Source organism: Macrosteles quadrilineatus, unplaced genomic scaffold (genome assembly GCF_028750875.1).
Source record: "Macrosteles quadrilineatus isolate MER2022 unplaced genomic scaffold, UCM_ALF_1.0 Scaffold_9__3_contigs__length_116548681, whole genome shotgun sequence".
Taxonomy (NCBI): domain Eukaryota; kingdom Metazoa; phylum Arthropoda; class Insecta; order Hemiptera; family Cicadellidae; genus Macrosteles; species Macrosteles quadrilineatus.
The window spans coordinates 5,105,834-5,132,445 of NW_026542602.1; the positions used below are offsets into that span (position 1 = coordinate 5,105,834).

At 30.9% G+C, this 26,612-nt stretch overlaps 1 protein-coding gene across 1 annotated transcript; it reads right to left on the reverse strand.

The window, feature by feature from the left end:
• Nucleotides 1-11,065: 11,065 nt before the first annotated feature.
• On the reverse strand, nt 11,066-12,303 carry LOC129002292 (uncharacterized). The gene is made up of 3 exons (XM_054429982.1): nt 12,245-12,303; nt 11,788-11,924; nt 11,066-11,676 (listed from the first exon to the last, which is right to left on the reverse strand). The coding sequence occupies exons 1-3, from the start codon at nt 12,301-12,303 to the stop codon at nt 11,066-11,068; spliced, it is 807 nt and encodes a 268-aa protein (XP_054285957.1).
• Nucleotides 12,304-26,612: the final 14,309 nt, after the last annotated feature.

Sequence of the window (26,612 nt, forward strand, 5' to 3'; positions counted from 1 at the left end):
CAGGTTGGTAGGTGCACTCTAAAGTATATTCTCATACATACAGGTTGATTCAAACCCATAAACAACGTTTTTGTATCATTTAGACATGTAAGTGATCAATATGTATTTAGCGTTATTTAAAAGTTGAAGTGGTTAGTTTGAGAATCGCTTGGATGTCATATTCTTATGGGGTTAACTACCTAACATCATACCTATAATAATTTGAAAATATAAGCAATCGTTTGTATTTGCCCGTAGTTTTGATAAATCTGACCTTTTATGTGTCGTTTCACTAAACTACGTATATTGGTTAGGGTGATATTTAAATTTTACGAGCATCCTTAGACAACATGTGTTACTGAATATATTATATTATTACCAAAAACGTATTTGAAAATCTACTACAAGTCATGAAACTTGGTTACGTATCAAGGTATTTTCAAGATTACCAAAGTCCTCAGAGACCAATTCCTGTAATTGCTTGCCAAAAACATTTGCCGTTAAGTCTCAATTTATCGAAATCTGTATCGACAGTTTGGTAGATGTGACACAATTAAAGCTACCTTAACCTTTTTGGTTGTGTTTTGCGAGATTAAAAATTCTTTCATAAATTCAGCGACTGTTTATAGTTTTAACCTCTTTAACCTTTTATTTTAACCTCTCACTTTTTTCGCACAAACTCGTGCCTTTTACAGTTTCACAAAAACTTTGGATTTTCTGTTTACATTAGAGTGCGAGAAGTTAAAATACTTAATTTATGTTAAAACTCTAATCAAACATACATCATGTAGCAATCTAACACTGAACACTAAACAAAACAAACCCCCTTTCTAAAACAATAAATGATTCAGCAACAAAGATATTCTTTGATTCCGTTCAGAGGCTCATTTCCGCTCATGGAATTACAAAGCGAGAATTCATTCATCATAACAATAAATGGTTTATCTTGATCTAGTTTAGTGTTTAAAATTCTATTAGAGACAAATCAATGTCAACATACATTTTATTTCTCAGTAACTATATTAGCCTACTATAATTATATCCTATATTAGCCAAAGCCTAGGTTAAAATTAAGTTGACAAATGATTTATTCTGTAATAAACCAGTTACACATTGTAAATTGTTTTTATTTTTAGTCTAACCATTTTCGCAATACAAAAAATGTCACATAAAAACATCCACAGTTATCAGAATATTATATTTTGCATGTATTCAATTAAAGGTAGTAGTAAGATTGAGTAAAAGTAAAGCAAGGATTGAGAGAGAAGAAGTAAAATTGTAATGATTCAACTAATCAGCTGTTCACGTAAATTTAATTTTTGAGTGGTGCAATTAGTGTATGGTTCAACGTTTCATTGCATCACTGTCAGTGGCAATGAGAGGTTATAAACAAAAACATAACCTCTCTAAAAGTTATGAGTGGTGGTTTTTAGTAATTAAAACATTGTCGTAGGTAAAGTAGTGTACGTAACTCACGTAAATAGTGTTAACGAAGACATATTCTATATATGTGGCCTACCTGATTCTATATTGATACATATTCTATATTAAGCGCAAGATAGTAACTCTTCCAGAGTTATGGCATCTCTTAAAACGAATTCCGCCAAAACAAACAAACAAAAAAACAGAAACTAAACATATTTAAGAAATAAAAATCAATAAACATTAGTAATACTATTGAAGGTTTAATAGGACTGACGTCTCCACTTAAAACTAATCAAGCTGCATCCTCAATAAATGTAATATATAAATAGTTTAATTCGATTCACTGTGGGATTATTCTCTAAATTTTGTCTAAAAATCTGAGACTTTAGTTAGACATCTCAGAACGCAACATATTTCCCTGAAAGACATTTACGTTTTAAAACGATTTCAATCAAAGAAAGTTTTAAATCATTTCTGGAGTTGTATGTAAAGTTTAGTAAAATAAGTCAAGAGCAGAAATTTTATTTCTTAGCCTACATGTGTTTGTTTGGCACTTAGATTAAAATACCAAATACATGTCAAGAGTCAAGAGTATTTATTCCATTGATCCATAGCAATACAGAAATAGGAACAGTCAAATATTCTTACTAAATGCTAATACATTAAATTAAAATTAACTAAAAACTATGTACAACAGGTTAAAACTTAACATTAAACTCTGACATTTCGAATTCATCAAGCGAATAAAAAGGGTTTTCAACTAGCCAATTTTTTATAGTTTTTTTGAAGTGATTAAATGGGATGAGTTTTGCAGTTTGGGTGAGCCTATTAAAAAACCTTACACAGTTGGCTTTAAAGGATTTACCTGTTTTGGCCAACCTATGTTGGGGTAGATCCAGCTTAGCCTTGCCTCTCGTGTCATGTGCATGAAAGTGGTCTCTGGTGGTGAAATCTGAAAGGTGTAGTTTTGTGTGAATAAGTACTTGGTAGATGTAAAGGTTTATTACTGTCATGATATTTAGTCTGATAAACAATGGTTTACAGTGTTCCACTTCATCCACTCTACACATAGTTCTCAAGATTTTCTTTTGAATTATGAGAATGTCGTGTACAGCACTAGAGTGACCCCACAAAACTATTCCATAACAAATATGTGATTGGACAAAAGAAAAATAAGATATCCTCAAATACTCATCCCTCACACAATCTCTAAGTTTTCACATTAAAAAAGACACTCTGGAAATTTTCTTACAAATGCCATATATATGATCATTCCAATCAAGTCTAGAATCCAAATGAAAACCAAGAAGCTTTACTGATTTATAGTTACTTCTACCTGCCATGCTTAGCAATAAATCTTGAGTTTTATCATTATTGCAAAGCAACTTATTTGATGAAAACCATATTTGTGCAGAGTTAGTATGGTTAATGATTAATGAGTTAGTAGCATGTAGTATGACTATAACCTATCATGTACATAGAGAGCTAAATAAATTTAGGCTTTGAATTAGCTGTAAAATTCACAATGTATGCTATGTGGCTATAAAATCGTTAGGTAAATACCTATCACTAAATTAATACATTTACCTATATTTTAGATATTTTTATTTGTATAATTAAAAATTGCAATTTAAAAATACTGGATCATACTATTACTGTTACTCTTAAAATACGATTAAGCCGCTTAGTTTTTCATGGATCGTAAAATAATGAGGACATTTAAAACTTGACGTAGCGTATATCATTGTAAAAAATACGTTTTCTATCCTTATGTGGGAGATAAGAATAATTTGGTTGATGCAATAAACCAACCTGTAATTTCGATGAAAATTAAGTTTTTAACAGTTCATAACGACGATATTTATTATTTAAAAATGATAAATTTAACATTTAAATGCTTAAGACATACATCAATAAAAAAGTTAAATGAATACTCTTTAGAATGCAATAAAGTAGAAACCAATTCAGTGAGTCTCCAGTTTTAAATTGTCCTTTTTTATTCCTTTCCATCTGCTCCCCTTCAAAAAACGCTAGCAGTAATATTTAGTAATCTTTTAGTAGCGCACAAATCCAAGCAATAAAACTGTTGATGTTAAAGGGAGAAGTTTAATGCGCTGCTCAGTAAAGTATGTTCTCGTTTTAAAGCCTTCAGGGTCTCCAAGTTTGTAATTCCGTTGTTTTCAAGCGTATTTAATGTTAATTTTGTTTGGTACCAAAAAAAACTAATAAAAAATACAGTTTCCCACATTAGCTATTTAGTAGAGAAGTTCCCTTGGCTAAAAAATGTATTAATGGTTGTCATTACGAGTTTTAAACGAGTAGCCTATATATTTAATATTGCATAAGGCACACATAAAATTATTTCAAAAAAAAAAGGCACAGATAAAACGAAGTTACTGTAATATAAGTTACTAGTTCGACTGTTATTAGCATGGTAGAATCACTTGAACATTTTAATAACTAATAAAGAGGAGTATTAACAATTATATTCAGGTATACACTTGGATCATTTGGGGAAGACTCGTAAGTCATTTCTCATACATTTTAGGTAATATTATTTTAGCATGAAGACCTTTATTTTAAATTATTATTATTATTAACAACTTTTGTTTACATTTCAAACTCCCAACTACATACTTTAAAAATTATACTATCCAAAAACGGAGAATTACTTGAATATTAACTTGAATAATATTGTTTGAATAGGATACTAGATTATAAAAATATTATTGTGAAATCTTTTGACTTGTAAATCTGTTCACTTAACGAACTAATAATCAGCGTGTGTGTGTTTTTGTGTTTCTTGTTGTTAAAATGTAAAAAAAAAACTGAAAATACGTCAATAGGTCTGCTTGTAATAAAGACATTTATTATTATTTTTGAAATATAAAAAAATCTTTGATGTTAATATCTGTAGTTCCTAACTTTGAACTAATTTTTACTTGGTTTTTTATTGTTTCTAAAATAACAAAAACACTTAACCAAATCCACTTGCGTAAGGTAAACCATCAATACCAAAAATTAACTGTTATAAAAATAAAAATATTACAAAAACATAACAGGATCATAAAATAAAACCAAATTAGCCACATTCATGTACATGCAATGCAATCATCCTCTAATATAACAAGTGCTGCGAATGCATTACCTTTGATATGCGTATCAATCTGCTATGGAGCTTATAACGTAATTAGGCTTTATTAGTGCTGAAAGATCATTTGTAACCCAAATAATCGTGTTTTTATTTAATAATATTAATCATATTTATATTTTTTTTTTATTTGAGCCTACTCAATATTCAAAACCATCGATAAATTTTAAAACAAAATCATAAAATTATGTACCTTGAGTGATGGTGGCTAATAAATTGACTGTTAGAAAATTATGAATCCTTATGATTAATGATTATAAAGGAGAATAAATATTGGATGGATTCATAGTGTTCGTTTTAATAGTTGGCCTATTGTTGGTTTTTTACTATCTTAAATACTAACCATAAACAGAAGGGTTTTAATCTATATGGGTTACGCATTTTTATTCTCGTAATTAATACTTTACAGGTTTAACTATTACTTACCAAAAATTAAGTTTAACGATTTACTTATTCAAATAAGGTTTAAACTTTATCAAATATTTGAATAATTTTTTAATTAAGATCATTTTTTATGTAAGCTATATTTTTATTGAATTTAAATTATTTGTAACGATTTACAATATTACAACAAAAATATTAATAATATATCAGTTAATAATCGATTAAGATTTATTTACACAATAGTCCAATACAATCGCATGTCAAAATACTTAAAAAACTGATTCTGATTGATTTGTATTTTTTTTACTAATAATTCTTGTACTAAACAAAAAAAAATATGTACAAATGCAATGTTAGAGGTCTTTTGAATACATTAATTAGACACTTTGGTAATGAATTAGTCATTAATAACGGAGGTCAATTATCATGGCATTGTCCAAATTATTAATTAAATTTTGTCTTAAAAGTGTGAAGTTAAAACACAGTTATATAGTTCATTATGCTTTATGATGTCTTTTGGCACTATATATAACACCCTGAATCTGCGATAGTGTTAACTAAATGCAATATTTAAAACACATTTATAACAGATGGGCAAGTTTATAACTACAGTCAGCCGAATGATATCTATCTATTTAACTATGGTCTCACTGATTTAAATAACAATCAATAATTGAGATAGGGAAGCCGCCTAGGTGCATATTTTAACACAAATATGTGTGAGGGTTGAGTGTAGAATGGTGTAAAATGATCTTTGTAGCATTGTTACTGAATAAGATCAGCCATTTCATTAGGCAGGATAAACGCAATGATCAGAAACAGCTAGGTCCAGTTTCAAAACATTATCCAGTTCAAGTTAGAAGCAATAAAATAATAATAATAAAAAAGCTATCAATATAATTTGATAATAAATAATTCAATATTTCAAATTGTCCACAACCCTGATGTTTAAACACAGGGAGTAAGCTGTTCTAATGATAAATTGAGGGGTTTCAGTCCCTGAGGTTTAAATCCTGCCTATCACCAATGGATTTTACCCGTGCGATAAGGCTTTGACCCTCTATGCCTGATTCATTAGTGAGATGGTTCCAGGCCAGAGCTTAGTACATTATAATGTGGGTGTGGGTTTAAGAAAAGAATATTTACAAAATATTGAAAATATAAAAAAAACGCTTTTGGTATATTTGTAAACCAAAATGTAAAGGGTCTTAACAAATCTGACAAGTTTCAAAAGAAGTGCTGTTCTTGACAACCTGTCATTTCTGAGTAAATCACGGAAATGTCGTCAATCATAAAGTGATGATTGGACACTGCAGTGAGATTGATGGATTGAAGAGTATTATTGAGGTATTGTTAAAAATATTGTAACGAATATATAACAAATTATGTACTGTCAAGGTCATATACATTCTAGATTATAAATTTATATAGAATGACGGATGGATCCATAGTGCAAAAATTCAAATCTTGGTTTCATTTTGAGCACTAGACTAATTTTAAAAATTATAGCTAAAAATCCCAAATGGTTTTGGGGAGTCGTAAACCAGCATTATTCCTTAACTACTCATCACTAGTATTTTAAAGTGGCTCAATGGAATCGCATCAGCACTTGTTTTCTTAATTTTGACTTAAGTGTCTTAATCGTTCTACGGTGTTCAAATTTAAAATCAGTAAACAGATATTTTAAAAATAACGGAAAACTAGTATGACACTTCTGTGTTAAAATCAGTTTCAATATAATATTTTCCATTGTGCAACAGTAGAACCATTACTGGTCATTGAATACTTAATTTTAGTTGATAATTGGCTAAAACAATTTCTCGTTAAAAAAATTAAATGCGTGACTACAAACCATTTTTGTGGTTTTATATCTTTCAGTAACGTGATAAACGACACACCTTTGTTGCCTTGTCTGTTTTACTAAGAAGTAAAATAGTTCCTTTGAAGGCATAATGTATTTATGGGACAGGGAAATATGACGCTCTCAGCTTAAGTGGCTACTGTACCTTTCAAAAAACCGAGTTCATATTTTAATATTCCTTGAAACACTTACATGTCTTTCGGGGTTAAAAAGCATATGTACATCATATTTTACATCTGTAAAAACAAAAATACCCCCAACTGCGGACTAAGCCAATTTCCGTACCTGATTTGATTTTAACTTAAATCCATTTAAATAAAATTAGGTTTAAGAAGTATCCAGGTTTGCTGCTTCAGGGAGGGTAATAAAGTGAGTTTTTATAAAAATATTATTAAATAAGTATACAATAAATACATTTGCCAAATTTGATTGAAATATATTCATAAACAAGCAACCTATAACAGTTTACTTAATCTCCTGGAACAAAAAACAAAAAATATGTTCAGTTATGGCATTGGATAAATTCCAGAGTGAATTTAAGTCATCTTGGTTCAAATTAAATGTATTATTCAACAAACAAAATCTACTATTTCTAGAAAACTTGACATATTACAGACATGTCTAGAGTGCGCAGATTTAATAAAATAGCATAATATGAAACAGAAATGGCATCTGACGTATCTGGGCCAAGTGGATTATAAGGAGACATATGTCAAAAGACTCAAACGAGTATGTATTATATCATAGGATAAAAACTATAACCGTATTACCCTCATTCAATCTGGTACCTCCATTTGTGAAATGATTATAGAATAGAATAGAATAGAAAAATTCTTTATTGCTCAATGTACATAATATACAGTTATTGTAAACAATCACAATAGTATTGAACACAATTCTGGTTATACTATTTATACAAATATGCCTATGAACTTACACAAAATTTTTTTAAACCTTAACTGTTAAAAATATGGGATATAATAATAAAGAGAATCATAGAGCAATAAAGCCCTGAGGTTATAAACCTGTGCGGGATCTATATTTGAATCTTACACAAACTCAGTAGTAGGGTAGAGAGTGCCTGGCCGGATCAGTACCACAGTTATACTACACAATATTTAAAAATAACATAAACGTGGCTTCTTCACATGAAACAATATTAACTTCCTTAATTCTTACGTCTTATTGAAGTATTAGGCATTATTTAACAAACTATAACTAAGACTATACTATCAAAGGAAAACACTATGTCTTTATATTAGAGTAGTAAAAAATTGATTAATGTCATTATGGTTAAGTAAGTAGTTACGTATAATTTTATTGAATTGGTTCTTGTTTTTACACTCTTTAATATAGTTTGGAAGTAGATTATAAAACGTTGGTGCTAAGTACAAAAAATATTTTTTGAAGTGGGATAAATTGGGTCGCGGAACATACATTTTACCCACGTTCCTTAATGATATAGCCCTGGTTCATTCTGTATGTATCACATCTATTAAAAAAAATTCTTAAAACCTTAAAAACGTATAAGTTTCTAAAGGGCAAAATGTTTAAACTTTGGAAAAGAGGTAGAGAAGGTTTGGTTTTTGTTTCGTTTAGTATTATTCTGACGAAGGCTTTTTGTAGTGTGATTATTGGTTTTAATGTGGTAAAATATGTCCCACCCCAGATTTCTATGCCATATTCAATTTTTGAATTTATGAATGCGAAATAAATTGATCTAAGAAGCTGTATATAACATACGCTTCTGAGCATGTAGAATATACGGATGTATTTTACTAATTTTAGTTTTAAGTATGAAATATGTTCTTTCCAATTAAGTTGGCTGTCCTCGTATAAGCCTAAATACTTTATGCTTCCTACTTGCTCAAGGTCTTGACAGTTACAAATGTTAAAACTTGTAGGGCATGTTACGTTGTGATATTTCAGGGATTTTGCAAAGTGTGTATGTTTTGTTAGGTTGAATATGATATATTTGGTTTTTGGGCTCATGACCATTAAATTTGATGTAAACCACCACCTCAGAGCATTCACGTCATGTTGCATTTTAGTATTTAACTCACATAATGAGTTTGCTTCGTATGACAGAGCTGTATCGTCAGCGAAAGCTACTAAATTACCTTTAAATTTGCCGTTACAAAGGTCATTGATAAAAATCAGAAACAAGGGACCGGACAAAACTGAGCCCTGTGGTATGCCAAGTTTTACCCGACCTTCCTCACTAACACAATTATTTGCCCTTGTGATTTGGCTTCGTCCTGATAGGTAGGAACGGAACCATTTTTGAGCAACTCCCCTTATTCCAGTATGATACATCCTTTCCAACAGAATTCCATGGTCTACCATATCGAATGCCTTCATCAGGTCTACGAAAATACCTCCACAGACTTTACCATTATTAACATTTGTGTAAATATCCGACATATACTCAATAAGAGCAGAACAAGTGTTTAATTTGCTTTGGAATCCAAATTGCTTTTTGCTAAAGAATTGATGCTTAGTTAAAAAATTTACCAACCTAACTTTTACTATTTTTTCGAGTATTTTTGAGAAAATTGGTAAGAGGGCTATTGGTCGATAATTACTTGGATTATATCTATCATTCTTTTTATATAACGGTGTAACGACTGCTTTTTTCAATTTTACTGGAAATTCCCCAGCTGCTAAGCTTAAATTAAAAATGTAGGCTAAAACATGTACAATGGAATTAGCTATAGTTTTTATTATATTAGGAGTTAAATTGTCATAACCTAGTGCTTTGTTATCATTTAATGAATTTATAATTTTCATTATTTCCTCCTCGCACGTTGGGTAAAGAAAAATTGAATCTTTAGTTGAGGTCCTTTCAAAGGTATTCCTGTAAGGGTCAAATACACTATTGATGTTTGCCTTATCGAACAAGATTTCGTTCCTCAAGTCATCAGCCACTGAGCAAAAAAAGTTATTTAAGGTATTCGTAACCTCATCGGGGTTGTCAATCAATTGCCCGATTTCATTTTTTAGTACAATTGGGGTACTACCTTTATGCTTTGCACCTGTTAACTCTTTTATCAAATTCAATTGGTTTTTACTATTTTTCATGTTATTTTCTAACTGGTCTGAAAAGTACTTATTTTTCGCATATCTTATTTGGTTTATAACTAAATTCTTAAATTGTTTGTATCTCTGTTCTAATGTTGGGTCATTTGGTTTTTTCAAGAAATCTCTATAAAGTTTGTTTTTAATTTTAATATTATGTTTTATAGTTGCATTCATCCAAGGGTTTTTAAAGTTTGATTTTATGTTTATAATTTTATAGGACTCATTAATGCAATGTTGTAGTTTATGTGAAAAATAATCAAAGGAAGTCGAAGCTGAATTTGTTGAAAAGACCGAACTCCAATCTGTTTTGTTTACAACTGTTTTCAAATGTGCAATGTCCAGTTTTGAAAATTGTTTGGTTTTATTCTTTTCCTTAACTTGAACCGGTTTATTGTACCTCATACAAGCTACAGTTGACCAATGATCGGTTATACATGTTTTGATTACTTGGGCTTCACAAATGAAATTACTGTTAAGTTTACTTCGTAAAAAGACATGGTCAATACATGTTTTTGTTAGCTTTGTAACCCTGGTGGGCTCATTGATTAGTGACTTTAGACCATGACTGGCCATTCTAATTAAGTATTTATCACATAAAATTGATTTATCAATAATGTTAATATTAATATCTCCATTTATCATTAAGTTAGCGGTTTTAATTAATGCTAGTATTGTATCTAATTCATCAACGAAATTGTCCGCGGCGAATTCATGTAATCTATAAATCGCCAAGATTTCAAAGGAATTATTGGCGATTAAGGATATTTTTAAATGCACACAATCAGCTGTTATCATATTTGTGCTGTCCAACTGGATAGCTGTTATCTTATCAGTCACAAATACAACTACTCCACCTGATCTTTGATTAGAGTTACATTTTACAAACATTGAATAATTAGGTAGGCTGTAGAAATTTACCTCGCTTGTATCAATCCAAATCTCTGTTAAAATTATAATATCTGGCATTTGATCAATGGAATGTAATTCCGAGACGAAAGAATCAAAATTTTTCCTTAAGCTACGAATGTTTTGCTGTAACACTACGATATCATTTGAACAAAGATTATTAAAACTAATACTATTCATTTGAATGATTAAACCTCAATGTACAATTGCACTTCCATTTCTGAATAAAAGACCAAAAACACAAAAGACAAAAAGAAACACCAAGAAAATAATACTGTTTACTGTTCGGAGGAGGCCGCATCCTGAGAATCAGATGAATTCGGCGACGCTGGCGCAGGTGCAGGTTCAGGGGCATGTCTTGGTAGCTTCTCCAAGTCCTCCATTGTAGTGACTGCAATTATTCTAGCACCTTCCGTTGGTCGTACGAGGATCGTTCCACCTCTCACCCATACGTAGCTGTATTTATAAGTTTTCTTTAGAGTTCGGACTTCCTTGTAAACTTCACGTCTTGCTTTGGTCAAACTTTCATTAATGTAGACAATTTCGGCAGGATGATCAACATAGCCAACGTCATGTGTATTGAGATCGCGCTTAACTCTTCTCTGCTTTAGGAACTCTTCCTTTTTGATTCTTCTGGTAAACTTAACTATTATACCTCGGGGCTGGATTCCACTTCTGTGCTTAGGTCCAAGTCTGTGACACGCATCCACTGACTCTTCCGTTAATGCTACGTCTAAGCTTCTTCCAACACTTTTTACCACTTCTAAAACATCTTCTTTCTCAATCTCGGGTATTCCATTTATCTCGATACAATTTATACGAGAATACTGGTTTGACTCATCTTCACGCCGCTCAAGTTCCTTTATGCGTAGGTGTAGTTTTTTATTTTCTTCAAACAAAGAATCAAACATTTTTTCAAATTTATTTAAAGACTCAGTCTGTTTTTGAACTGTTTTCCTTAGGTCCTCAATGGTTTCATGGCAATTTTCCACCGATTTACCAAGTTCGGTTTCCAGGTTCTTTATTTGGTCTTTATTTTCTTGTCTTAGTTCCTTGAGTAGGTTGATAACATCTTGGATGTCTGGCTTATTTTCTTCAAGTTTTGATTCGACCTGCATACTTTTTCTTCGCTCCTTACTACAACCATCACATCTCCATATTTGCTTTTCTTTTTGCATGAATTCTGCATCTTCTTTTGATATATTTACACAAGATCCATGAAAATATAATAAACAATCCTTGCACTGCACTTTAGGATGCCGATTTGTGATGTTTTTTTGGCAGCTCTTACACTTTTCAGACATTTTATTTAGCAACACCGAACAAAAACTATATAAAACACTTAAATGAAGGACGCACTGAGAACTGAATTTATTTAACAAGACAATACTTAAAAGAGTTGGATTTGGGAAGCCAAAAACATAAACATTAAATGAGCAGGAATAGCTTATCAATACCTTATCAGTGGCATCTGACCGACCGGCAGGGCAACCGTACACTCCGAGCGCTGGCTCATAACTGAATTGAGCCAATAATAAAACTACATGAATCAAAATACAACAAACTATATATGGATATAGTTGGTGTTCGTTTATTTGGATCAACGGGCTTAACGGGCTTAGTATATGGTGTTCCGTTTTGGTTAGTTTATCGTATAGTTTTGGTAAATCTGTAACTGTAACCGATTTTGTATGAATTGGAGAGTGTGTCATGACTCATGAGAGGTTGTGGAGCTAGGATAGCATACGAGCTGAGTGCATGGGGGTTTTTACATAGCTTCGAAAGATACTACCCCGATAGTATTTTTCTGAAAATGTAATATAATATTGGAACAGTGCCCGACCGTGCACATTCATCTCTACCTCGCATTCTTTTAGGAGTTGTGCATTTTGTAGCAATGCCGAACTCCTTTAAAGCTCTGAACAACGTCAAAATGGGTTCTTTGGTATTCCACCAAGTGGATTTATTGGCTGAATATTGCTACTTATTTATATACTAGTATTTATCTATTATAAAGTGAATGTACCTTTAAAACATCATATTTTCAGCTGGTTCTCGTATTTTTAAATTCTTCGTTTTAACTATCATTAATTATGTCTCAATTTACCTTTATAAAGCTAAAAATGGGCATCTGATTTGAATATGATTCCTAGAAATATGAATACATTTCAAGTCCAATCATAATGTGGTTTTGCAAGCATAGATTTAATTCGCATATATTTTAGCGTTTAAAATGCTATCAAAATCTCATAAATAGGACAAAACAGAATAATAGTTTGGATGAAAGTGAACCTTAACGTCACAACGTGGATGATTATTATTTTTGAAGTTGATATTCTTGTACAGAATTATTTTGTATGCAAATCAAATATTAATCAAAGAGAAAATAATTTATCATTGTAATTAGAATGATTTCCGAAGACTTAAAAATCTAAATTGCCTTACTTCGGTGAAGTCTTTTGCCTAACGTTCATAATAAGGAAAAATATATAAAAAGGTTTGTTTTGAATCAAGTTAATTAAGTTGAAAACGTTTGTAAGCTGATTAAAACCAATCCTGATAATTTCGTAAAGCTAATTTTCAAAGGAGGTTTCAATCCGTAACTTCGGTGCTCGGTAAAGTAATTAAGAAACTCCTGAAAACACCTTTGTAATTGTATTTTATTTTCATAAAGTGCCAACAGTTTTTATTTTACAGCTTTATAAATTTTGAATTGTCCAAAGAACAGATTAAAATACAACAAAAGTGCTTGAGTAGCTCAAACAAGCTAAAAAAGTGTATCAACAAACTTTTTAAGCTAGAGTTGTATCAACTGTACACCGTTAGATTATGATGTAGGAAATCTTTTGTGAATATGTAAACAATTACAAAATAATTACACACGTCAAGTAACAGTTTTTAGCATGGCCCTAGTTAGGCTCAATTTCGGAACTGTTTTGTAGATTGATTTAGTATAGACCAATAGAATCACGGCATTATCACATAGGCCACTTTGATTGGCGCGGCTCAAACCTGAGACCTCAGAGATCAAAGTTCCGCTCTGGCAATCTACTAGAAACTCTCTCCCCGCCATACAAAAACGGTTTTGCAATCAAATATTATAGATTGTTAGTAATTTTTTCGCAGTATAATTTAATCAAAGAAAAAATTAAAATTTAATAAGTTCAATATTTATTGTCTGAATTTGAACCTCACGGCTGGGCTTTTCTTGCATTTCACAAACTGGACCCACATATTAATACAAACATATCTCTCTAATTGTTTATATTTTCATAGCATTGCACATATCTGGATTTGTAGCCAATGCAAAAATACATAACTGAGATTTTAAGGCTTTGCCAGATCTAAGAGCCGAAGTAAATTTCCCTAAGGACCTTTACATTTTTTAAATAGCTTCGGGCAAAGCAATGAAAAATGTACGTACGAGGCAAGTTTTTATTGTACCACTGTGCAGGGTTTTTCTTTAAACAACATTTGTATTCTCGCGTCCTATATTTTCTTCGTCTTTATTTATATCCTTCGCATTGCATGTTTTTGTATTCGAACATTTATATTTTACTTACTGAAATGATATAAAAATTGATATTTATAAGAAGGAATTAAAATTGTTTATAGAGCAGGACGATACATTTGGATTTTGATTAAGATTTTATCAAAAAATCAGTCAGATTATTCTTCATTATATGGACAAACATGACCAATATTCGGAAGGAATTTTATTATTGTAAATTACCTTTACATTAGTTAAAAACTCGGTGTCAAAAATTCACTCGACTTCCTCAATTGACTTAGACATCTTTATACTGGTAGAATCCAAACATTCTGGGCAAATTGCACCCAAATGTTCCTCTTTAAAAAATCCTGGCAGTTAACATGTTCCACTATCGAATAACGCTCCCGGGCGTAAATGTTACTAAAAACAATACTCGTTTACAAAATAGCTGTATCTTGTATCAAAAGTAAGTCTTGCCTTTTTGAAATCGTATTCTGTAACTTAATTAAACCAAATTTGTTTATCAATAGTTGCAAACTTAAAAAGTGAAATTAAAATATTATATTTATTAGGTCTGGTTAAAAAATATAGTAAATTGTAACTCCGTTCATTTTGCTCAAAAAAGTCAAGGCTGCCTTAATATCTTTAATTTGAGATAATTTGTTTCGTTTTAACACATAGAGGCTTTATAAATTATTATGAACAAATCGACAACGGTTTGCCTTTTATTCCACACCAATGCAATTTTACGTTAGAGGTAATAGTTTAAACAAAGATAATATCTTAAAAATGCAGTATAATATCATTGTATATCACTCAGTACTATATTTTATGTGTAATTGCCATATTTTTTCAAAACGATATAAGGGAAAATTTGTGTTTCGAATGTATTTTGACGTATTTTTTCACTATACATAAGAATAACTCATTTAATTAAGAAATATGTTACGTCTAAAAAATTTGTTGCAACAGAACTGACTGGAGTAAATTAACCTGAGGTTTGTTACCTTTTCGAAAACAACATATTTGAGTTTGTGATTCTTGTAAAAATTGTGCGTAATACATTTTAATTCATGTGTAGTGATAAAAATTTATATTTAAACAGACCAATTTTTACTCATTCATCCATTCTAACGTTTCCGATTATTATATAACAATGAACTTGTTTTTGTGCATCAATGATCAAACAAAACAATCATAACCATTGAAGCGTGGTGTTTGGTTTTAATATGAACAATAGCAAGGATTAATTTAACAAATGGCTCCTAGTTTTCATTTACAAACTAATATCAATGTTTGGTTTTATGCGTTTAATTCTTAAAAGTATTATGAATTTGATTTTTGAGGGGATCAATTAGTTTTGATATTAATTTTCACATTTCATTCACATTGTTTTTAGGATATAATACACAGTCTATTTCTTTTATTATTTTTTTCCAAACAATTTAAAGATATATAGCTGACCCTTGTTAAAGGGAAATAGTTCAACTAGTGAAAACAAAGCCATGCACAGGTTCTTAGTCCTCCATTTCACGTTCTTTATGGCCTGAATAGTGAATATGCATCACGGTTCATTGAAGTTTACAATATAGGTATTTTTAACTGTACTTTGTGTAAGGTACACTAAAAACATGAAACTCATAATTAGCCATAAAGCAAAATACACCGAAAGCTAAATTCCATTCAATCAAGGTTGAGGGTTATTTATTTTTAATATTTAGTCAATTTATCATAAATAAAGATAAACCCGCCACAGCTAACCTGCAGACTAAGCGAACTTCCATTTGCCTGATTGGATTTACTCTAAAATATCTCATTAAAAATATCATATTTATTCCCTATTTAAATAGCCTTAGTTTAACGAGTACTTAGGTTGGCTGTGACAGGGATGGTAAAAAAGTGTTTTGTAAAATGTTAAATAGTTTAGAATGAAATAAATGCATTTTCCAAATTTGATTAAAATATCATTCTCCATTAGTTAATTTTAAATTAACGATTTTGTAGAATTTTCTCCGTAAGAATTAGGCGCATAACAACGCTTCAATATAATAAATAGTTTGTTCTTTTAGCTCTACAAAATGGTTTGGAAATAGATTGCAAAACTTTATGTTTTTAGAGTCAAACATTGGACATACCAATTTTTACCCCGTAAACCCCCGTTCCCATGGTCTGATCATGCTGGTTAAGGTGGCTATGATCTCACTCTAAAGTTTTATATTTGTATTTAGACATTTTTTTCATTCAATACTATTGTGATAATTTATCAAAAATGTAAAAGGAAAACATAACATATGTAAGAATCTACATTAGATTTCACAGAACAGTTGAAAAGTAGATACATTATTTGTAATTTATAATCTGAATTGTCAAAACAGATTGGCTACATTTAGAGGATCATAATTTGAATTAAACTCTGAAACATACCACGAATCCATTACGGTACCTTTGATTAGGGGATACTATAGCATATATTTATAATCAGAAATACCTTAGTCGCCATGTCAGTTCAGTGAAGAGGCCCATTGAGACCTACCCGGTACACGACATAGAAACAAATATTTGGCTTTATCAAATACCTGCAGGTTTTTATGTATGGTATTTTTTATTTAACCAACATTTTTCAATACTTATATTGTAATGTGGATGTTGTAGTGGTCTTTGTGAAATTTTTTAAAACTTAATTGCATAGATTAAAACTAAAAGACGTATACATGTATTTAAAATGTTTAGACGGAAACTTAGATATTCCATAAATGTTGTCGATTGAGTTACCTACTTTTTTATTTTACTCACCAACATTAAACACTGAAAGGGACATCGTCATCAAGTGTATAAAACATTCTCTGTTCCAGAGCAGTCCCACTAAAATCGATACAAGAACTGACATTCCTTAACAAAACCAAATTTTCAGATTGATTACGACAAAGATTGTTTATTTCAAAGTCGAGTAGTCAATTGAGATTATGTGATTTAAGACCTGTAAAAGCGAATTATAAAGAGTTGCAAAGAACTTGAGTTTCTTAATTACTTTATCGAGCAATAAAGTAAAGATTACGACTAACTTTAATAATTACCCCGAGTTCTTTCAAATCTGACAGGCGTTTTGAAAGGTTTATTTACAACTAATAAAACTTATCTTCAAAAACCTCTGAAAAACATTGAATACTTTTATTGTTTAATTGTTACAAATCTATTATTTTAAAGTGGGTAGATACCTAGATTTTAAATACATTTAAATAAAAAGAAAGAACTTTAACCCGTTAATCTGACTCCACGGGATTGTAACGGATTTATTGATAAATTAAAATAAACAATAAACTTGATTTCATGCATCAACGATAAAACCAATACGATTATTATAACCAGGCTTGGGTGTTGTATAGTTTGAACAAAGGAAAGGATTCATTTAACAAATGGCTTCTAGCTTTTATTGGGTATGGATATAATACATTTGTTGTGTGTGCGAGTGTAATATGAATTGATTGCTAAGAAATTAATAGTTATTGAAGAGATAAAATTTTGCTGGTTCGTAATATAATTTGTATTCAAGTCTTATAGAGAAATGGAAAGACAATTCGTTGAATCTATTGTTTTGTGTATACAAATACCACAATTCCAATAATTACAGCTTTAGGCATTGCCAGCAGGATAGTAAATAAATATATAATAAATGTTTAACAAAAAAATATTTGTCAATGGAATTTTAAGAAGTGTTTGCATGTTATCTGGCGTAATTCAATGATTTGTACATAAATCGCCAGCTTAATTAAATTGTATTCTGCTAAAAAATAATCATTGTTTTTTAAAAGTCTAAAATAAATAACCTTTGGCGATTTTAATTTGCTATTTCTTTATAAAATAAATATTTTAAAACATATACAAAACGTTCATAATATATTGACTAATCGTTGTGAATTAAGTATTTTTATTACTTGGAATAATATGAAGTCAGCAAAATGTTTTAGAAGGAGTACTAGTATGATTTCAAAAAGCGATGTAAGTAGTTGGAGCATAGGGAATATGTCCTAAATTAGCCAATTTGAAAGATGGGAAATTTCTCGGCATTTCCTCGACATGTATTATATATGAGAGACCTGCCTCGGCCAATCTTAGAGAACACTTGATTGCAAAATATACAAAATCACCACAAGTCAAAGATAACTTTTAGCTGTTCTGGAACAGTGTTTATGGAGACCAATTAATTTAGATTGTTGGACACAACATGCAGTAAAGTCTTGTATTTAAAATGTACTTTGTAAGCAAATCGTTGAAAAATACTTTACTTGGCTTAAATACGTTAACAGATTGTACGGTAATTAAAGTAAGCATTATGATATTATTGAAAAAAAACATTACTCTGATACACTTAAAAAAACTCCTAAGCTAAACTATTTAAATGTGTAACCATTGAGTATACCATCAAGTACTAAATTATGATACTGCGATTTATAGCTACTGGTTAAAACAATTATAAAGAGTTCTCAAAGAACTCAAGTTCCTTAATTAGTTTATTGAGCAGTAAAGTAAGGATTACGGGTCACTTCAATAATTACCTCAAGGTGTTAAATTTCGTCAACCGTTATGAACGACTTCTTAGTTCTATAAGCCTCTAAGTAAACCAAATAATTCAAAGCATTCGGAGGCTTACAAGTTTATTTGATGAGGATAAAATATGTTCAACGTACTGTAATGTGCGTTTTTTATTCACATCCTACTTTCTGCTACAGACCTCACTGTTGAGCAAGTTTATCAAAACTTAAATAAGGTTCTTTTCAGGGATCTGTTACAATAACAGCTCAAAATTTTTGTATAAATTTGTATTACGGTTAACAAAAAACAGTTCAATCAGAAAGTGTAGTTAATATGTTTTTTTTTTTACTTTTTATTTTGCAAAAATAAGTGAACAAGTTATGCCTAACCTATAATATATGAGAAGGCTGTAACATCAACTCTACAAGATATTAGTGACTTCATTCATTTCACATAAAAATTAGGTTGTGTTTTATTGAAAATACGGCTAATTTATTAGGTAATGTATAAACACACTCAAGCGCCCAATTTCTATTTGTTGTAATTTGTACAAGACAGGAAATGAAATTTTGACTGACTTGGCGGGTCAACATTTACATTTGTAAGTGCTTAGATGTTTCATTGGCAATATTTGAAGTGAAAGTTTGCTCTCTTATTGAATCAAAACACTCACATCTTACAACATCCACGTTTCACAATATTGTACCATATTAAGTCAAATATAACTGTTTACATCTGTCGATGTTGTTTCCTCTTGCAGTTTGATAAGGTATATTTTTCATTAATCTGAAATACAAATAATGAGTTATATTTCAAGCCTGCCATTGTAAGTACTAACACAAGATACATTGTTACTAAATAATTTAGTAACAATATTATGAGAGGGTTTGTTTTAAAGGGTGTCTTTAATTAAATGTGTTATCAATATGTGTCTTTACGTCAACAAACATGATATAGGGGTGTGGCTGGCTTAGTACTTGGAGCCCGAAACCTTTATCACCAATTACCAATAACACTTCTTAGTTATTCGATAATGACGAGAAACCAGGACCAGGACGTGCGGAGTCTATAGTATAATATTTAATGAGAAAGTATACTTAAACTATTATTCATAATCCACAGATTAAAATGACTATATACAAACTATCTAAAATTCAACACTTAATTTGTCGGATATCATCTGTTGGTTACTATTCACAATGTTTTACCTGACATTAAATTGATGTCCCCCTCTCAAAAAAAAAAAAATAAAATAAAATAAAACTACGGAGATACTTTTTATATGTATTAATTCTACCTGAGCATTTGTTAGAAAAGAATTGATCCCGGTACATGAAAGTTTTTTTTTTTAAATAGCTTACTTGTTCGAGCATTGAATAAACCATTTGCAATACAACGGCTACATTGGTTAGTCAAAGTTAAAATCATATTTCCGTTTTCCATTCTGGTAAAAAGCAGAACGAAATTAGAACTGATTGGAAACTGTAAGCCAATTGTGTTTAGATCGGTTTTGTAAAGCGTTCAAATCTGATATTTGATACCAGAGACGTTTGAAACTGTTTAAAACGATGCTCATGACTGAGCGATTGAGGGAAACGTGTTGAATGATTTGTATGACTTTGCTTGGTTATCATCTTAGTAAATCATGGATAAGTTTTATTGAATCTATATATATATATATATATAATCCAATGTATGTTTGTATGTTTGTATATTTGTATGTTTGTCCTTTATGGACTCCAAAACCGCTCGACAGATTGTAATGAAACTTTTAGGCATTATTAAGCATTATTCAAGGATGGTTTGTGTGAAGTTTGGTGCAGATCCGTCAATAGGGCTCCGCCCCAGTGGCTCTGGAGTTTCCCATGTTAACCTTATGAGTACTCATATTTAAATGGAAAGAATCTTAACAGCTAGTGCAGCTAAACAATTTGAATCTGTGATATTCAATAGCATTAAAAAGTTAATAGGTTTACCAACAGGGTGCAGCACTATATTTTTTTTAACTTATGAGAACAGCTAATTTGCAACCAAAAGGTGAGTGAGCGTAGCGAACGAACTTCAACCTGGAGGCGAGTTAGCGTAGCGAACGAGCTAACCTGAAGGCAAGTGAGCGCAGCGAACGAGCTCCAACCTAAAGGTGAGAGAGCGTAGCGAACGAACTTCAACCAGGACGTGATTGAGCCATGCGAACGAGCTCATCTTGAAAATGAACGAGCATGTGACAGAAAACCACAATAGGACATGACGACGTCTGTCGGGCCAGCTAGTTATAAATATATCTAAGGTTTGTTAAAATTACTTAAATCGTAAATTTTATTTCTACAGGTTTCTGTATATTGGTTGATTATTTCGTAGATTTTCGGTGGTTGGTCCGGTTAGACCAACAGAATGGGCATAACTAGTAAAATAAATAGTTCAAACACAGCCACTAACCCCCATGTTACTTTTAGTTTGACTCACAAACTAAATCGTTTGTAAAATATAATAACTTTGAAAATGAATCAAGCCCTTAAAACCAACGTAAGGCAGTTACAACTTTGTGGTTATAAAATCGTGTTGAACAATTACAACATCTCCAGTTTGAGCAAAAAAGACTTACAAAAAGCCTTATATTGTGTTTAGTAGCCATTTAAAATATTGAATAAACAATCTGTCACGGTTAAGGTGGATGAGACAAAACTTAACAGTTCAAGACCCCATTATAAACAAGATCTTTCAATTTTTTGGCAATTTAATTTTTTTTACATAACCAACCAATAAACAACTTATTAACGTGACGTTTCAATTGTAGGCATACACAGCTGTTTTATTTCAAATAAAACATAAAATACACCCTTTTAGTTTTGCACAATTACTTTTACAACACCCTTCATAAAATACAAAGAATCACGTTAAAGTTGTTTTAGATTAAAACCTGATGGGATTTATTGAAATATTTTCACAGGCCTAAGCGCTTTCACATAATAGAAAAGTTAAGTTTGCAATTTTAACATTATTGTCATTATATTTGGAGGAAGATGTTTTGATCAATCGTTGTTTTTGATCAAATAGTAGCAGAGAATAAAATAGCCTTGGCTTGGTACAGTTTATTTCAATTGTAAAAGCAATATAAAGGAAACTCACGTTTTTAAAACTAATGTTGGATTTTATTACAGCTGTAAAAAAATTTTAAACAAAAAATAGTGCATAACAATTTTAAAATCTACTCTTAAATAAGAGTGAAACATTGATATGACGCCAGTGCACTCAAACGGCACCAAAACGAAACACCCATCAACACTGACTTCAATTTTCCCCTATATCGAGTAATCTTCAGTGTAATCTTTGGTCAATAGTTACCACCAATGTTTATCACTTTGTACTGTATTTTTTAATTTGCTAGAATATACCTATTGTGGATGGCTTGTTATAAACACATGTTACAAGTCGCTTATTTACTTTTTCCTTGTTATTTTGTTCAACTAAAATAGTTAAATGGCAACCTATAAGGCCAATGTTAAATATAAAAATTTCAAATGAGGTGTGTGAGGAGCTACCTACGAACTATTCTGAGGTAGTGGCTGTCGTCAATCACGTTTTTAAGGTTAAAAGTCCCTAATTTCAAAATTTAGTCAACATCCTTCCACTGGATTTCGATGTATATATATATATATATAACAGACACACAGACATAGAGACAGACTTTGCTCGTAGTAGAGTATAGGATAGAAGCGTATGGATATAATTGCCTTAGGGATGTATCAAATGTGATTATTAAATGGAAATAGAGTACTATACATTATTATTACCTATTGTGTCAGATATAGACTAACTGATAAACGTCGTGCATTTTCCAATCTAGTCTGAAGCACCCTTTGGGACCAATCCCAGTAATTACTTGCCAAGAATAGCAAATGCAAGAGTTCTGATCCATAAGAATTGGATTGGACATATTCGTCGATAAAAGTTATTTGCCATAATTATTCTTGCTTAATGCTACACAAAGTGCCCTGTAAGTTAACAGCCAAACTCCAGGAAACGTCAGTGCGATATTAAGAATTCTGTTTTTTTTTAGTCTATCTCTGAAACCATTAATACAAAACATAAGTAGCAATAAAATATGTAAAAATAATCACTAAAATAACTTTCTGTTACAATATGGCAGCCTTTAATCTTAATGTTTTCAATCACAAATGTATGAGAATTAACAGTTATTATTCAAATATTCCCATCAAAGAACACCAAGTTCATAAAGATTGATAAACAAATTACTGATTTGTCGCGGTATTTGGTCGAGTCAATGAGGTACAACAGACCAGCTTATTTTATTTTACCTCATTTAACAACTAAAAATCGGGACAATTTCTAGAAACTAGACATACAAGCTTAAGCTTTTAAAACCCCTTCAAACTTAATTAAAGGCAGAGCTTCTATTTAACATGTTCTAGAAGTAGGCCTAAATTTGAAAATGAAAATTTTGCTCAAAGGCAGCACAAAGACTTTTCACGTGTTCAATTTAATAGTTGTGTAGATTTGGTCTGATTCACATCCTTAAATAAGATGCATATTAACTTAAAAGATTTATGAAGTTTTTAATTTATTTAACCAAAGAGCGAAACATTACATCCAAAGTCATTACAACATGTTTTTAATAACCTAGCCTATTGTACACGTATTCAAACATGGAAAGACATCCCGTTAAAATCCTAATATAAGGTGCTTTTATATTCCAAAACACAGTATTATTGTGAAATAAAAGACGACATTTATTTTCTAAAAAAAGATTTTCTTATTGTTGTGACAATTCCTGAATGGATTCATTGTGATTTCCCCGAACGATTCTTATTGTCTGTGTCCTCAATATTGTAGAAGACTATATTGATGTACTGTCTTTCTTTGGTTAACTATAGCAACATATTTATTAAAATAAGAAATATTAGAAAAATAAAAATCATATAATTTTTGTTAGGTTGTTAGTTAGTATACATGTTTGCTACAGCGCATAATATAAATCACATATATTGGTATAAGGCACTTGATTGTGTTCCCGTTTCTAATCCCATTCATCACTGGGTTTTACTACTTCATAATGTCTTGCACTGGTGGTTCTATCTCGCCCCCAAGTTTAGGCGTGCTATTGGGGATATTAAGAAAATATACCTCTTGCGTGAGCACTGTTTTGTATTAGAAATCAACCTCCACGAAAAGTTACCCATTAACTTGTTTTTATGTTGTTAGTTTTAGCCTATTCTCCTCTTTAGATTTGTAAAAACCTCGCTTATTTAACATTCTAAAAACAATTCAATAAAAAAATGTTTGGCTTATTAGGATAAAATTTTGTGATTTCTCTAATAATTTACAAACTGCATTTTGCGGGAATTCTACTTACGGTTTTATAAAAAAAGTTTATCTTCAATACTGAACGATGATATTCATAGTACAAATGTAAAAAACATACTTCAAGAACCTTGAAAACCTCCTTATAATACCTATAAAGAAATGTTATTTTAAATCGACAATTCGCAAAAAACAATGTTATTATAATCAAATATTGTAGGATGAACTGTATTTAAAATAATATTAAGTGTAACATAAAGTATCAACCGAGAGTTATTTGAGCTTATACCACTACAATATAAATAACTATTTGAATGTCCGAAGTTGTACGATTGTTAGTACAGATTGAACTATAAAATATTGTATTTACTCACTACTTGTATCTTGGTGTAGTAGCATCTGCGTCAGTTTTTTTGTTTTAGCACCAATTTTCACACGAACATACACCACGACACGGACGATAATAAAATTAAAACAATTATTACACGCTCACGTTTGAACAGGCTCGGGACTGCGGTGACACTACCGCGGTCAGCTGTCTTGCGTTGAACGTTGTGCCATGACGTCATCTTCTTGCATTGTTGGTCATAAGCACAGCTGTATCATATACGGGATTGGCGTGGAACTAAATTTCGTTTTAAAGATTTAACCTAAAATCTTTGATTTGTGATATCTTTATATATTCTGTCAAGCTGTACCTTTTTTTCTTTCGCAATTTTAAATTGTTAAACAATTTTAAATTGTTTTAATGTTGATATGCATGTCCATTCTCGATCAAGTGTTCCAAATTTAGATTTTGTAATTAGTTTCAAATCTCGTTTGTTATTTTCTTCCTCTATAGTACGTCCCTTTAATCTTGTCAAATGATCTGGCAGTCTTGCTTAAATAACAAGCATCACAATTACCACAATTAAGTCTCAAAACACCAGAAATATTATATTTGTATGAGTTGTAATATTGTTCGATATGCTGAATATTTTTTTTTATTATTACAGTGGCATTGAACTTTTAACAGGTATGTCTAATAACGATATATCCAACATTCAATTTCTATTTGCAATACAACAACACATTATTTGTCTCCTCCACAAATAAATAACCCATATAAATAAATCCAGTTCGGTTTAGTTGTGTAAAAAAATATACAGAAATTGTGAAATGGTTACAATTTTCGCAACCGAATTGTAATTTTCTGTGCTGATAAAATAATAATAAACAAAACCTAAATTATATGTTAATGTAGGTAATTTACTACATCAAGGTTTTGTGTTTTTTACGATTACCAAGATCCTTTGACACAGTTTTGTAATTAGCTGCCAAAATCGTTTGCAGTAAATCCCACTAGTAACATAATCTGTACCGAAGGTTTACAAGAGCAACTACGTTGTAAGTAAAAGCATTCATTATAAACGCATTTTTGTATATTATGACAATACAAGAATCGTACAAAAACCCAGCCAACGCTGAAAACAGCGCAATTTACACCACACACCGAACGGTATAGTAGTCAAAACGATAATTCAGTGAAATATAAAAACTAAAAGCTCCTAAACATGAGTACCGGTAAGTTTCAAATATTTCCTCCTGGATGGGATCAGAATCCAGATTATAGGCCTACGTGTGTTTTACTGGTGCAGACATATTTTGGACTTAAGAACTGAAGAGTTAAGAAAGTGATAAGTAATTGAGTGCCTATTCTTTAAACTGATTGAAAAACACTTTTTTTTTACTTTAGACATCACCAAATTAAAATAAATTTGTAGGCCTAAGTGAGTGTGTTGCGAGGTACGGTAAAATATGAACTCGGTTTTTTGAAAGGTACAGTAGCCACTTTAGCTGAAAGCGTCATATTTCCCTGTCCCATAAATACATTATGCCTTCCCAGGAACTATTTCACTCCACAGTAAACAGACATTGCGACAAAGGTGTGTTCTTCTTCTATTTTACTTACAAGTACTCGAATAAGGACAACAATTCTAACTAGTTTTGCACTATACTTACTAGATGCTGGTTTCTATTACAAGACAAACTATTATACTTCTCAGGATAAAATTTCAACTTGAAATTTTCGGGTAAGCACAAAAGTCACTCAGCTACCAAGCTCTATTCTGGCAAAACTAGTTTGGCAATTCTCACCACCACATTGTATTGTATTTTGGTATAAAAAAATAGTAGCTTTAAACAAATTTGATCAACTATTATTTAAGTAAAAATACATCTAAAATGTTTTTCACTGCCACTATCAGATAGGGAGGTATTATACAATACATTATATCATAAATTAATTTCACATTTGACAATGACATGAAGTACAGTCTGGACTTTCCATATTGCAGTTTTAGGTACAGTCACTTCTCGCTAGTGATAAACTTGGTGACACGTTTAGAACATTAATAAAATGAAGTAAAATGAATTATTTATTTTCGTTAAAACTATATACAAAGTTCATGACGATCGTCAAAAGAAAATCTAAACAATCAAGG

Excerpts from the sequence above, each read along its gene's own strand:
- LOC129002292 (XM_054429982.1), bottom strand. The coding sequence starts at position 12,303 with ATGAGCCAGCGCTCGGAGTGTACGGTTGCCCTGCCGGTCGGTCAGATG. Across the intron at positions 11,925-12,244 it reads GGTCAGATGCCACTGATAAG|TAAGGAGCGAAGAAAAAGTA; the intron begins GTATTGATAAGC and ends TGATGGTTGTAG. Across the intron at positions 11,677-11,787 it reads GAACCTGGAAACCGAACTTG|AAAATAAAAAACTACACCTA; the intron begins GTAAATCGGTGG and ends CTTTGTTTGAAG.